The sequence below is a fragment of the Globicephala melas genome, chromosome 1 (assembly GCF_963455315.2).
Source record: "Globicephala melas chromosome 1, mGloMel1.2, whole genome shotgun sequence".
In the NCBI taxonomy this organism is placed as follows: domain Eukaryota; kingdom Metazoa; phylum Chordata; class Mammalia; order Artiodactyla; family Delphinidae; genus Globicephala; species Globicephala melas.
In genome coordinates, this window is record NC_083314.1 from 129,369,947 (window position 1) to 129,385,607 (window position 15,661).

The following is a 15,661-nucleotide window of genomic DNA, read 5'->3' on the forward strand; positions in this document are numbered from 1 at the left end:
AGAATTTCAGTAGAGGCCCTGTTGCCTGAATAGAGCTATCACCAGAGACATCTGCAAGAATTTGGGCTGGGTGTGGTGGGGAAAACTCTAGGCAGGGCCTCAAAAATCAGTTTACTCCATCTCATTGCGTCTGCAGGGCCCAGCAAACATTTATTTACCAAACATTTGCTTTTCCATCTCCATGTGAATTGCCTTCCTTCCCTTTGAAGTCCCAAACCACTACCCCCAACAGCCTCTTTTGTCTTTAGCTGAAGATGGTATTTAAGAGGTGAGGGTCAGCGGTCTGGTGATTAGGTCAAGGTCTTTATAAAAGCTAAGCAAAGGGTGGATCTATTTTTTAGATAATTTATGGAAGATGTTAAGAAAGAGTTGATAAGGCTCTATGATGTAATTTTTTTAAAAAAACAAAAAGCTATGTACAACTTAGAGAAATGTTTTCCATTTGTGAACACTATGTTTTTTATCTGTATCATGAAGGAATTACGGATGGGTGCATTTTTCTCTAAGTAAATTTTCCACCCATTTATCGCTATCAAAAAAAAAGGGAGGTGAGGGTTTTGGCCATTTGGGCAAGTTACTCAGTTTTCCTGGGACTATCCTATGTTATTAAACTTTTGTTTGATTTTCACCTTGTTAATCTGTCTCATGTCAGACCAGCCAGAAGAACCTAGAAGGGTACAGGAAAATATCTTCCTCCCTGACAGGTACAAGGCCTTTCTCTGTGTTCCCTCCTGTGGCATCCTGTCCTTATGAGGACAGGATGAGGGCCCTTATGGATGGGCTCGTATGCTGGTCTAGCACCATGCTTGATACACAACAGGTGGCCAGCAAGGATTGTTGGATGACTGAGTCACCTATAGAATTGCTTTGCTCTCCCACATCTTTATCTCATTTTTCAACTTGGTTTTCCTCAGGATCAGCATGAACGGAATCACATAGCAGGGTATTGGAAGCAAGTCGGACCAATTGCTGTGGGCTCTTTCTGCCTCTTCATATTTGACATGTGTGAGAGGTGAGCAGGGGGATCGTGGGACTCTGGGCTGAAATGCATGTCACCAGGTCCACTCCCAGCTCTTTTGAAAAGGAGAGGGGGTGGTCGGGAGCCTGTAGGATGAAAGCACTGGACATGGTCACATCCTCAGATAAGCACTGGGATTAAATCAGAGACAGAGCTCTTTATAGATACAAAATATTTGAGCTGATTGTATTCTTCAAACTCCGTTTCTCTTTTAAGTCCTCCGTGACTTAGTCTAAATACGGTCTCCGCCCCTCTGGCTGAAAAGCTGAGAGTATGTAAGGAGGAAAGTTCCCCTTTGCCTCTGTATTAATTGTTTCTTGCCTTTCCATCTTGTTTCTCTTTGTAGAGGGGTACAACTCACGAATCCCTTCTACAGTATCTGGACTACAGATGTTGGAACAGAGCTGGCTGTATCCTTTCTTGATGGGCTCAGGGTTTTATTTCGTCCCATAGCCGCCTGGTCCCCAAGATCATTTTCTAAGTCCCGCTGATGCTCTCCATATGTGCTCAGCCAGGGCTTTGATCTTCAGACCAATGATAACAGCACAATTAAGGCAAATAATGAGGAGAATTAATGCTTGCTTTCAAGCCTGGGTGACAGCAGGCCAAATGAGGAGGTAGCAGCACATCCCCACGGCAGAAGAATCAGAGTAGCTGGTCTTACTGCTGCCTGTCTAACTGATCTATTATACACTTGTTTACTGCAGACTGAAGCATGACTAGCTTTTCCCTGGAGCCACGGAGGTTCATCTCTGGGCCCCTGTGGGAGAGCCTGTTTCTGAAGTCGTCTGTGAGCAAGGCTTCTTACAGTGACTTTGGTGTGCTGGCATCCCATGCTGCTGCCATTCATTTCCAAGACCAAGTGGAGATAAGGCTAAGGGGATTAGTTCCAGAGGAGTCGCCCAGGCTTCTGGTTGGTTGGCATAAAGTGTCTGAGTCATCTTTGTGAAGCAGAAGCGACAGTCTTAGCTTATCCCTTTTAGGATGCTGGATTTAAATATTTTATCTTCCTCAACAATATGTTAAGTGCTTCAGGAGAAAAAGACTGTCCTCTGGAGAAGGGGCTTGAGTTGTATTCTTTCTTGATAGATAATATCTTGTCATGTGCTGGTGAATATGCTTTGTTTGGTCATGATCAATAGTATCATTGCTTTAAAGACGAGAGAGTTGAGCTCCCCCTTTCTGCTCCGCACCCCCTCAAATGTGAGCTGCACGACACCAAGAATATTTATAATGTTGAGTCTGCCTCAACCCCTTCATTCTATAGATGTGATAGAGGTCTAAGGAGGCAAATAAATTGTCAGGTCTTGCAGCAAACAACCCTTTTCATCTAAGGGTACCACTGATTTTAGGAAAGAAAGAGAAACTGCATTAAATATATTATTTAATGAAACATAAATGCTGAGTTCCCACTTGTTAAAATTTTTTAAAATATGCAACTTGGCATGGAGCTGGAGTGGAAAATTTGGAGTCTGGTCACCTGCCTCCCAAGCCAGCTCACTCTACCCCAAACCTGGTTGGTTCTCAGATTAAGCTTTGAAGATCGGCCTCAGAGTATATTGCTCCCACCCTCAGCTCCCACTTTGGCCATGAGTTCTTCTGCTCCCCGTTCCATTTGACAAGACTTTTCTCGTGGTGAGAGAAGATCGCAACAAACTTCATCCCTGGTTTTACTTGAAGACCTGCAGTCTCAGGCCCAGTATCCCTTGTAGCAGCAGCTGCTGCTATTGCACCCAACCCCACTCCATCCCCTTCAGATTCCAGGGTATCCCAATCTCTTTATAAAAATCCAGGGACGGGCTTCCCTGGTGGCACGGTGGTTGAGAGTCCGCCTGCCGATGCAGGGGACACAGGTTCGTGGCCCGGTCCGGGAAGATCCCACATGCCGCGGAGCGGCTGGGCCCGTGAGCCATGGCCGCTGAGCCTGCGCGTCCGGTGCCTGTGCTCCGCAACAGGAGAGGCCACAACAGTGAGAGGCATGCGTACTGAAAAAAAAAAAAGATTTTTATCCTCCCGAGAATTGCCTAAATATTTGGAGACAAAGAGTATCGCCCACAGAGATGGGGAGAGAAGTACTGAGTCCTTGACGATGAGCTGGCCATTTCCTTGACCGGACGCCATCAGATGGCCTTCATCATTGTGGCTGGCATCTGCCTCTGCCTCTACTTCCTGTTTCTGTGCTTCATGGTCTTTCAGGTGTTTCGGAACATCAGCGGGAAGCAGTCCAGCCTGTCGGCCATGAGCAAAGTCCGGCGGCTGCACTATGAGGTGAGCACATCTCTGGGCTCATTCAGGAACTACTTGTTGTGAACACACACACCCCACTACACCTGGAGATGTAGGGGAGATGGAAGCTTTTATTTCAAATACACAGTGAGAGATTCCCATGTAATGTAGAACCTCTAGGCAAAATAAGAGGCTAAATCCTACTCTGAGAGGCATCTAGCTTTCTGGCTTATCTAGATCTTGGAGTTTTCTGCGGTATAAATGTATTTCTATCCCCAATAAGGAGTAAACTTGTTCAGCAGGTTCTTGAGCTTTGGAATGGAATGTGGGTGTGTGCTGGATAGGAGGCCTGACTATGGTAGAATTGGGAGTTGGCTTGGAGTGAGGCTATATTTAAAGTTCTCTTGCTGAAAATCAGCCTTGAGAGTGGGGTTCAGCCCAGGTGATCTGATTTCCAGACTTCAGTTAACCAACTTTCCCCTAAAATATCCAGCAGGTGCTCGCTCTGTTTATAGATCATGTCCCTAATCAAGAGAAACACACGACAGCCTCACATCGCTAATGCAGGCAACACATTCTTAATTTTTCAAGGATCCCTTAGGCTCATGCCTAAGTGGCTGTCCTTGGAGACATGGGCCTAATTCCTTTGTGCAAAGAGAAACAGAAACTGCAGAACCGCAGGGTTTTTATATGCAGTGGAAATAAGAGCCCCTGAATAAGAGACGTCTCTCCCTGAAACACAGGTTCCCTCAAATCCTCTCAGGAAAGCAGGGGCACTTTCAGAAGCTTTGCCTGTGTCTAGAGCTGGAGTGACACATGAGAAAATTCAACCAAATCCACTTCATGCTGATTAATATGCACATTTCTCTTTGTTCACTGGAGCAGAGTTTTATTACAACTGCAGAAAACTTGGATTTGGTAACTTTGAACCCTTGCAGAGAAGCATAACTAGCTTAGCAGGGAAATTAGCAGCCTCATGACGTGCTGTGAATATAATTTCCCAGGCTCTGGTATCACTGTTTCATGACAGATAAGAACGTTGGAAATATTGGGCCCAGTACATTTTCCAGCCATATTCACCTCTGCAGGAAAAATGTTACTTTGTGAAATTATTTTACTGTTACTCCTAGGGATTTGGTTTTACAGATTTCTTTAAAATTAGCTTTTGATAGATTTATATATTGAGAAAAGGATTGGTGGTAGCTGGTAGAATGTTAAACTGCTGTTTCTGTCTTTCCTAATAGGGGCTAATTTTCAGGTTCAAGTTCCTCATGCTTATCACCTTGGCTTGTGCTGCCATGACTGTCATCTTCTTCATCGTTAGTCAGGTAAGTTGACCCTGAGAGGTCAGGATGAGAATGTCCTGAAAAGGTGCCTCTGCTTTGCACAGAAAATTCTATAGAGCTAGAATTTAGGAGCAGTGAAAGGAGCAGAGAGGCTGTTATGCTGGGCAGCAGATCAAACCATTGCTTTTAGGCTGCTCTAATCTGGGACTGTTATCACCTGGCCAGAGGTAGACTGAATTTTTCTTTCAGTACAGCCTCATAGGAGGAAAAAGTTGCTAATTAAATTAAAAGCCTGCAGCTAGACTGAAGGGCACTTGTTTCATTTACTTAAGAGAATAACTTTTCAAACCCCGCAGCAGATCACCAACAAGCAAGTATTCATTTGATTTGATCCTTATCTAGCATTAACATAGATCCTTTTACAGTCCATCAGCCATTCTTTGGAACAATTATATTGCCACTTAAACATGAAATGTAATTCAAAATTCTCCTTGATAGAGCTTTATCTTTCTTCTGGTTATTTCCAAAGCTCAACATTTTGCTCTACTTGAAAATCTCAATAATGGTAATGATAATGATTTTTAAATATTGGTAACTTGCTTTGGAAAGTGGAAAGTACTGTTTAAATCATACATATTACGTACCTATTCATACTTTTGAGCTTCACAAAAATCTGATGGGTAAGTAGGATAGGAATTGCTATGCCAGTTTGCTAGAATATGAAGTCTAATGGCCTCAGAGACATTTCTCATTTATGATGTTTTCCAACTGGGTGGGACTATGGATGGATTACTGAACACTTCTAAGGTTTAATTTTCTTATCCATAAAATGGATATAATAATAGCACCACCTGAAGAAGGCGGCTGTAAGGATCATATGAAGTAATGCTTGCAGAGTGATTTGCAGAGGGCCTGGCAAGCTGTGAGCGTGGGTAGCTGCGCTCTTATGAATAGCAGCAGGGTGAGTGCTGTACCAGAGGACATACAGTGAGTTAGGCACCAGAATCCAGTCTTTTGATTTTCTTTGCCAGCTGCTCTGTCATCCCTATATTTGATTAAAAGTGAGAATGTTAGTAGTGCAAATAGAGCCTTAGGACAAGACTTGCCCCATTTTGCTAGCAAGCTTCCTTTTAGGAGAGGGACTCCTAAGCTTTTTTGTGTCCTGGACCCCTTAGGTAACCTTAGGTGAAGGCCATGGCCTTCCAAACGTCCAAAGGCCTCTTCTTTGAATGTTTTTAAATGAACAAAATACTTTGGATTTCAAAGGGAATCATACAGATACATAGATAGATAGATAGGCGATGTACATTTGCAGTTATACATATTACAGAGATTTCAGATATATAAGTGTAATCGATATGAAAATATGATTTCTATTGGTGACAGAATTACAGGTATTGCTAATATTATGGGGATTTGTTTCTTACATTCATAATTGAAAGAAATGGTAACTTTCAGTTAGAGACTGAAAAGACGTAATTTTATAAAAATTTTATAAAATTTTTTATAAAAAATATTTTTTGTAAAAAATTTTATACCATTTTAATTTTATAAAAATAAAGACGTAAAGAAAATAAAGACATAATTTTTTCCCACTCTAGTTCATGGACCCCTTGAATTCTATCCAAGGATACCCAAGGGTACCTCTAATCCCTAGAGCCCTGTTGGCTACACCCACTGAGCAGTGTTAGTGCTGCTGCTGAAGGCTGATGTGAATAGAAAAAAATACAACAAATATACATACACATCTTCAGAGGTTCTGTGCACCACCTCTGCTTTGACCTATAACAGTGCTGTGTTTGTACCAGACTGTTTGTTTATAAAGCCTTGGAAACTTCACCCTCCACTCCAAAGGCAGTAAAAATATTTCAGATTCTGAATGAGTTTTTTATTCAACCAGCTGAGTCTCAAACAAGGGTGTCTGAGACCAGACTTATCCCTTGGCTGATTCCCTCATGTGCCCAAAATGCTTTTCAGTCCTCAAGTCCCTCAGTAATGCACTGTGACACTTAACACAACCAGTTCTGCAAGGCTGCGAGAGCAGGACATACTCCTTGGAGAAACAGAACCTCGAGGAAGATGGGCTGAGGAATAAAAGGTAATACCAAGATACGTTCTCAGGGAGGCAGAAAGAAAGGACCCCTTTGCTCCTAACACGTGCTTCTGCTACTTTAGAAAGCTGAAGTCATTGCCCCATGGCCCCATCCCATCCCACGTACTCTCTTGTTTCTGCAGAGCGTCTCTCCCATCTGAAGGCAAGAGGGATTTTGGGCTGATCTTTAAGCTGGCTACATGTTGCCCAAATTTAATCTGGTACATGTTCCATTAGTACACCGAAGCAAAGGAGGCCAACCTTCCAAGTCGCAGAGTTTGTGGCTTTTCTTCAGAGAAAAAGATTCATATTCTGCTGCCCAGTATTTTCTAACACGGCTGCAGCCTGTGGCTGGCTTTTTATATCTGCTGCGACAGTTGGCCTGGAGTGGATTTCAACTCTAAGGGGGTAGCGATGAGGTCTTTTGGATTCCATTAGCTCTTTATAGTCCTCCTGCTGGGTTATTTTTTTTTTAAGGTTTATTTATAGATATCTAAGACGTTTTCAGGCATAACTCTCAGTGTCCCAGGTACTGTATTAATACAATCATCAGAGGATTTATTTTTTAATGTCATTTTGGAATGTCTCAGCAATGAGCTCACCTGAAAGAAAACCTATTGGGTAACTTTCTGAAATAGATCCCAGCCTTAGGTAAAAGGAATGTATTAAAACTCCCATTATACTCTCAGGCTTGATGGGAGAGCTTGCATTTAAGCCTCATGAAATATAATGCGAAGGGATCTCTCCAGGATATTGAAGCTCTGAGGCCAGGAATGAAAGGCCGACGGAAGCTGTGGAATGCAGTGACCTTGAGGCTTTGTAGTTGGGTACTGAGGTGCAGTCTTTTAATGCCTGCCATTTAAATGGCCTCAGTCATAGCAACCAAGTGATGGCACGTCACAGTCTGGTATTTTAGCCCCTTCTCTCTGGAAAAGAAAGAAGCATTCCATTTAGGGATGGCAGGCAGTAGGGAACAGAAGTGCAATGCAGGAAAGATGGTCACTGACCTTCACTAAGGGGATTCCAGGTGCCTGACATTTAGGTCGAGCCACATGCAGCAAACTCCCAGAGAGCCTTCCCCAGTTCTTTTTTTGTATGTGATCACTTCATTCTGTTACTTACAGAGGAAATGTTTCCAGTAAGAGAGCCTGTGTCTGGGATTTGGAAATCTCGTTGTAAAGTGGAATGTTGGTTGTCAAGACTACTGGGTGTAAAGGGATTTGACCTTCACTTGGCTACAGGGGTATAATTGGGTGGTTTCACACAAAAGTAAATTGTTCAAATGTGAAATCAGGAAAAACGGGGACTTTTAGAATTAAGACTTCAGGCAGAGGGGAGATTCTTTTCTTTTTTTCTGTTTTTTTGGTTGGGGCTACCTGATTTTTCTCTCTGGAAGTTTAAAGGGGGTGACTGTCACCTCTTTGCCTTGCCATTAATAAGATTTTGGATTTACAAGGCCTGCTCTGTTGAGGCTGCTTATTGTGGTACATATTGGTGGGAATGTACTCGGAGCTCAGGATGTCTCAGGCATGAGTAATTGAGAGAGAAGAGGGGAAAGCACAATGGGGTCTCCAAACAGTAGAGTGACATTATGTATACAGTCCGTTTATGCAAATTCAACTCCTTGCCCTCAGCAGGAAGTAATGCATTTAGAGATTACAAATCAAATAGTATGGGTAATTCTGCAACTGCATTTTAAACAAGTGCAGGTGTCCCAAAGCAAGCATGGGACGGGGGCTTGAATCTACTGTTTCCTCAGCCAGTCCTGGTTCCAATGCATCCCTCATAGTATAAGCATCTCATTTCAGTGCTTCTACTGTAAAACTGTATTTTGCATATATATATATATCTAGTTTGTTATATACCAAACATTACTACATCTGGGATACATAGTTCATATAATTACAGATTTGAATATAAAAACCTGTGTATGTATATGTGTGTATATATATATACACACACATACTGTATAAATATTGTGCTCAATTAAGTGAATTTCAAAGGAAATTTGACCTAATAGTTGCCTCTTAGTCTCTCTAACTAAGAGACTCATCCTATTTAAGATAATATTCCTACTCTTGTGTTGTATAATGGTTAAGAACACCCACCTTTCTGGTGGGTTAGAGCCACACCTTTCTGGCTGAGCAATCCTGGGCAAGATACTCTGTGTCACAGTTTACCACCAGTTGAGTGGAGATATTACCTGCCTACCTCATAGAAGTGTTATTAAGACTAAATGATATCTTCCACGTACAGTTCTTAGTATAGTGCCTGACACATCGTTAGCACTGAATAAACGTTAACTATCATTATCCTTGTTATTATTTCTACAAGTCTTAGCTTTGTTAATATCTATGTTGACGATTTGTTTTAAGTGATAATAAAGGAATATAGTAGAGAGCACTATTTAAATGATTTGACCTATTGACTACTCATTAGGTCATTGACTACTCCTTTTACTTTTAAGTGTAATTATTTTGGTTTACTATGGACTGCAATATTTTTTTATTTCTTAGATATTTCCTAAAAGTGACTCTTTCTGTACACCCTTTCTACCTCCCTGTATTTGTGCTGGCATTCTTGCACTCATCCCTGTGCTTTTGCCCGTATTGATTCAACAAATATCTGTCCGTAGCGCGCCATTGTGTACCAGGCATGCAGGGAGGTGTTTCCGTAGATGGATCAGTTATGCCAGTCCCAGCAAGAATCAATTTCAGCAAAGTTGTCAATACTGAGTATTCCCAGCTTATATTATGGGAAGCAGGCTCTCCTGCAGGCCCTTCCCCTAGCTGAGGGGCCCACTGCCTTAACAGAGTAGAAGAAAATAAGAACTGCCTTACTCCACATTACCTTTGGCTCTCCCAGCCTCATTTCCCCTCCTTGATCACATAAAGAAGAGTTCCCTTTGTTATGAGAGCAGGTACATGGATTTCCAAAAACTATCTTAAGGCTACTTCTCCCCTTCCATTATATGCATTAAAAATCATCTTAAGTATGCTCTAAGTATTGTAATTTTTATAAAGTTAGGATATTCTGTACTTAAAAGTAAGAAGAGTGACATTTGGAGATGTCTCTAAGAAGCAGTCCTAAATAGCTTGAATGCTGGTACATTTTTCTAAAATCATTGATGGTTATGAAATCCTTCTTTGCCATAAAAACTTTCCTGAGCATGTCATATGAAGTGAATTATTTCCCAAAGTAAATAAGAGTTAGTGGTGGTGGTTTGTTTATGAATCACAAAAATGAAAATTATGTATTAACAAGGCCAAACTAAAACTGGCAAGTCTATAATCCATTAACCTGGTTAACTGACACTCTAGGTCTTTCAGAAGGAAATACCTGTCCTTATAGCTTTATTCTGCCTGGGGCCCCTGTGTGTCATGGGTTATACAGAGGGTACCAAATGAATATAGACCCATTGCCTCATAAACAGGAGGTGAAATCAACCTGCTTGTTTAAGTCATTAACATTTAGAGGTAGCTTGCCATCTTACACTTTAGCTCCTAGAAGGAGGGGCTCCTAGATATGGTTTATATAACCCAGCCTCATCACAAGAACATCAGTCCAATACTTTCTTTTACTCCCATTTAAGATTTCCTGGAGCAAGCAGAAGTGGTCAAAATCATTTCAGTGATCTCAGAGCTGGCACAAATTATTAGTTCCTCTGCTCAGCAGTTTTCTTGACAGTTCTTAGTGCAATCCATATGTCATCAGCCCTTAAAACAATTACCAAGTCATTAACATAGACAAAACCAGCCCCAAAACGTTCTTGCCAAATTGTAAAGCATATGAAAGCTTCGTAATTACCTTCGTGAGTGACTTACATAGGGTGACATTATGAAATAAGATTTTTTGAGTGTTTGCTGTGTGCCAGGAATTTCTAGAAATAGTTTTACTTAATTCTCCTTAGTAACCCTGCAAGTTTTTGTTTTGTACTTCAGAAAACTGAAGTTTAGAGTCTTAATCCTACTTCTCTTACATTGAACAGAAAGTGAGTGGTAGAGCCTGGACTTGAATCCAGGTCTTTGACTTCAAGCCTGTGTCCTTCTGCTTCTCCATACTGCCCCACTCAGGAAAACTACTCACTCCGAGGACCCATTTGTTTATTTAACCAACCCTGTGGTATATCAGGTGCTGAAGATACGGCAGAAAACAAACCAGAACTGGTCTCTGCCTGCAGGGAGTTTACATCCAGCTGGGAAGACAGGTAGCGGAGGAGGAACTATAATTGTAGATGAGCGTTAAGACTCAAATGCCGTTTCATTAAATTAGGGATAATTATGTGCTGCTGTTTTAGGAAGAGACACTACCCAGGTGATGCTGATGCAGCCAAGATGAGAACCACTGACTTTGTGCCTGACACATAGTGAACCCTCAGTTAACCTTAAATTCATACTAGTATGATTCAGATTAAAAGATGGAATCTTACATGGCCCTTCACTTTCACATATATGGAAGAGACTTGGTGTTCGTGTTAGTTGGTTCCTATGTTGGAGTTGTTTCTTCTTGGTTCCAATTGAATGTCACTCCTTTATCCTGTAGGTGACTGAAGGCCATTGGAAGTGGGGCGGCGTCACGGTCCAAGTGAACAGTGCCTTTTTTACCGGCATCTATGGCATGTGGAACCTGTATGTCTTTGCTTTGATGTTCTTGTATGCACCATCCCATAAGAACTATGGGGAAGACCAGTCTAATGGTGAGTTCCAGCCTCTTTGGCATAGCTTTAATCAGGATAAGTAGGCTTCTGTCTCTACAAGACTTAGATAGCAAAGGCTCTGGGTTCCCCAGTGGAATGTTCCCTCCAAGTGTGAATGAACACCTCCAGGGACTCTGGGGCCATAAGACAAAACGCCAGCATAGGGCAGATATTTCTATTAAGTCCTCATTTAAAAAAATCTTTAAAATACATTGGGAATATTGCATGCTAGTCTACAATATCTCCCAGTCTTAGTACAAAAATTAAATTTACTTTCCTCAATTTTTTGAACAAAATTGACTGTTGGAAAGTGTGCTACATTTATTCTTCTAGTTTGAGAACCACAATCTGAGATATCGGGTGGATGGGGACTGAGCCCTGAGTGGAAGTGGAGCTAGCTTTGTTTTTCCTCTGCTCATTTTCCTGCAAGCCTGTTGACACATCCAAACCGGTAGCTATTCTCCTGTCCCCATAGCCTCCCTCCCCTTAAGTGCTAGTATGTGCTGTCTTTGGTGCTGCTGCAAGGAGCCTTGGAGAACTTAGTCAGTCCAGTCATTTTATAGATGAGGAAACTGAGACCCAGAGAAGGGAGAGGCTTGCCTGGGGTTTCTCTACCAGCCATGGCAGAGGGAAATGAACATTACTGCCTGGGCCAGTGCTGTTAACATGGAAGAGGTGACCTGGTAAACAACACATCTGAGAGCTCCTTTTTCTTTGCATACTTAGGCCTACATTGTCTGGCTCCACCCTTATTCTTTCTTCCCGTTTTCATGTCTGCTTTACCCTGGCCACGTGCCTCCTATTCCCCAAACAAAAGATGCTTTTTGTCAAATCAGAGCCAGTGCCCTTCAGTCTGCCCTGAAGCAGAGATCAGGGCTTTAAGGTCTGCATGTCTGCGTGGCACCAAGGGTTGGCCTTGCTCATAGGAAGTGCTCAGCAAGTGTCTGCTGAGTCGATGGATTCATATCCCCCCTCCACCTGGGCCTGATAAAACCCTACTCGTCTTTTGGGTCCATTCAAAATGTTTCCTCCTCCTTCAGACCCATTCCTGATCACCCCAGTTGGAGTCTGGCAAGTTACGTTCAGTAGAATATTGTTGCCATGGGATGTTGGTAGGCTTTAGTAGTCAAATGAGTTTGAGAATCATTGGGTTTTTAATCAGCATTAATATGATTTTACTGCAAGATATCTTAACGCCTTTAGCGCATTAATTTGTACTATGTCTTCTAAAATGGGTGGGGGTAACAGCACTTCCAAATTATTATTTTTTAAAATTATTTATTTATTTATTTGGCTGCGCTGGGTCTTAATTGCGGCGCACGGATCTGTAGTTGTGGTATACGGGATCTTTAGTTGTGGCATGCGGGGTCTAGTTCCCTGACCAGGGATCAAACCCAGGCCCCCTGCATTGGGAGCACAGAGTCTTAACCACTGGACCACCAGGGTAGTCCCACTTCCAAATTATTAAATCATTTGGCCCTGGAAACCTTTTTCCAGGCATGGTATCTTTTGGAACTGGTGTTCTGAAGAGCAGGCCTGGGGGAACATGACTACGCTTTTCACATGACACTCACCGTGTAGGTGTAGTAGATGGGTTTGCCTGTGCCTTCTCTCTCCTGCTGGAACACTTAACTCCTTAAGGGCCAGGATCGGTTCTTAAGGGTGCTTTGAAAACGTTGAGTGCATTAATGCTTTAGAAATAAGAGTTCTATATTAGCTTTCTTATTTCACAGATGGGCCAGTGATCTTGAGATAGGTCATCTTGAGATGAACATGAGGGATGGAGCAGGGACAGGAGGGCCTCTGTGCTGAGGGTCAAGGGTCGTGGAATGGTCTCAGCCACCATCTGTCCCCAGTATTACACCTGCCTCTTCTGTACAAAAGCATCCTAGACACCAGTCCTCTCTTCCTTTCTACTCCATGACTTCCTGTCACACTATCAAGTCCATCTCTGGCATGGGTCCTGGGCAAGGATAAAGACCTTTGGCTCACCTACCCACCTGCCCAACTCTTGGTTTGATTGACTTCCCTTCTACAAAGCTTGTGAGCCAGGTAGCCTTCAGCTTCCTTTCCACTGCTAGCACTCTGTGTTTTACTATATGCATGGTAATGGGAGCATGTAGTCTCTTAGTGGCCCTCCATAATGCCAAAGGAAGGGATTCTGGGCTTGTGAACAAGAATCTTGATTTCATTTCATGGCCATCCTCTTGGACTTTGACAGAAACCATATGGACTTGTCCTTGACTTGAGAGTATTAAGCAGGAACCTAGTAGGTGGAGTTCCTGCCTTCCAGGGAAATACTACCTAAAGCAATGGCTGGACTTCCTGGGATGTTGGAATAATAATCCTAGCGGGTAACAGTTATTGAGTACTGACCGCGTGCTACAGCACTTTATGGACATAAACTATTCTGGTTGTTTTTGCTGTGGGACTAGTGGTGAACTGCTTCCCTCTCTGTGCACCACTTCTCCCACCTGTACGTGATCTCTTAAAATCTTTTGGGACCGTAAAATTCTATGGTTCTCTTCATTCCTGTTAGCGAGGAAGGGGCAGAAGAGCACCTCCTTTCATAAATTGGTAGCCCAGAGGGTGATTCCGTCACACGTAAGGGATTTCTAAACACTGGTGAGAATTTGCCCAAGCCCAGCACTTTCAGGCACATGGGAGGCCAGAGCTGTGGCCAGGCCTGCAGAGGCAGGATGACTGCCTGCCACCCTGTGGCGTCAGATGCTTGAGCCGCGAGCCAAGTGTTAGGCAGCTCCCAAGAGGACGTCTTACTCAGCACAGCAGCCACCCTCCTAGGCTTCGAACCTTGCCATTGAGAAGAGAACTTGATTTGTTCCCCAACAGATTTGTTGCTGTTTTTGAAGTCTACACAACACACAGATTGGTAATTTCACAGAAAGCTCAAAAGCTATTCTCAACAGGAGGTCGTATGCACTGCAAAGAAGTGTTTGGAAACTTCTTGCAAAGAAGTGTTTGGAAATGTCCATAGCTGTCCTGGATTGTCATTTATGACAGGGACGTGCCACTGGCATTTAGTGGCCAGATTCTAGGGATGCTAAATGTCCTACAAGGAGCAAAACAGTCCCTTATAGTAAAGAGTTATCCTGCCCCAAATGCCAATAGGGCCCTTGTTGAAAAACATTCAAGCAGTCTAGCAGGCAGACTCTTTTGGGACTCTGTTCTGATCATAAACACAATTTTTAGTCGCACGATTTAGCAGCCGTGCAGTGGTGACATGACCCACTGTGACTTTGCAGAAGCCCGTAAGCCCCTAGCAGCTTGTTGTGCCCTTAGCTTACCTGGCTGGTCCTGTGCCCTGTGCATTTGGAAAGGGCTCTTCCAAGTTGGGTTCTCCGATCATTTTTCTTCTCTGCTCTCTTCCCTTTTCATCTCTTCATCCGCCGCCAGATCACACAAGGTATCGTAGGAATTATGGAGCGTTTGTCAAAATTTTGAAGCTCCTTGGAAAAAGCTAATTTGGAATATTACATGGAAACCTAGAAAATGAACTCTCAGAGGGATACACTGTATTTTTTTAAATATATCTTTATTGGAGTATAACTGCTTCACAATACTGCGCTAGCCTCTGTCGCACAACAAAGTGAATCAGCCACGTGCATACATACATCCCCATATCCCCTCTGTCTTGAGCCTCCCTCCCTATCCCACCCCTCTAGGTCATCACAAAGCACGGAGCTGCTCTCCCTGTGCTATGCTGCTGCTTCCCACTAGCTATCTATTTTACATTTGGTAGTGTATATATGTCCGTGCTACTCTCACTTCACCAAGGCTTCCCCCTCCCCTCCGCGTCCTCAAGTCCATTCTCTACGTCTACGTCTTTGTTACTGCCCTGCCACTACGTTCATCAGTACCATTTTTTTGTTGTTGTTGTTTCTAGATTCCATATAGATGTGTTAGCATATGGTATTTGTTTTTCTCTTTCTGACTTACTTCACTCTGTATGACAGACTCTAGGTCCATCCACCTCACTACAAATAACTCAGTTTCATTCCTTTGTATGGCTGAGTAATATTCCATTGTATATATGTGCCACATCTTCTTTATCCATTCATCTGTTGATGGACATTTCGGTTGCTTCCATGTCCTGGCTATTGTAAATAGTGCTGCAATGAACACTGTGGTACATGTCTCTCTTTGAATTATGGTTTTCTCAGGGTATATGCCCCGTAGTGGGATTGCTGGGTCATATGGTAGTTCTATTTTTAGTTTTTTAAGGAACCTCCATGCTGTTCTCTGTAGTGGCTGTATCAACTTACATTCCCACCAACAGTGCAGGAGGGTTCCCTTTACACTACACCCTTTCCAGCATTTACTGT

At 42.9% G+C, this 15,661-nt stretch overlaps 1 protein-coding gene across 4 annotated transcripts in view; it reads left to right on the plus strand.

The window, feature by feature from the left end:
- The window catches only part of WLS (Wnt ligand secretion mediator), a 106,535-nt gene that overhangs the window by 76,860 nt on the left and 14,014 nt on the right, over positions 1 to 15,661 (plus strand). For all 4 annotated transcript variants that reach the window (XM_030865907.2, XM_030865909.2, XM_030865906.2 and 1 more), the window contains 5 exons: positions 915 to 1,012; positions 1,365 to 1,428; positions 3,143 to 3,286; positions 4,489 to 4,572; positions 11,165 to 11,318. In XM_030865907.2, the coding sequence (XP_030721767.1) occupies positions 915 to 1,012; positions 1,365 to 1,428; positions 3,143 to 3,286; positions 4,489 to 4,572; positions 11,165 to 11,318 (544 nt within the window). The remainder of the gene's footprint in view (positions 1 to 914; positions 1,013 to 1,364; positions 1,429 to 3,142; positions 3,287 to 4,488; positions 4,573 to 11,164; positions 11,319 to 15,661) is intronic.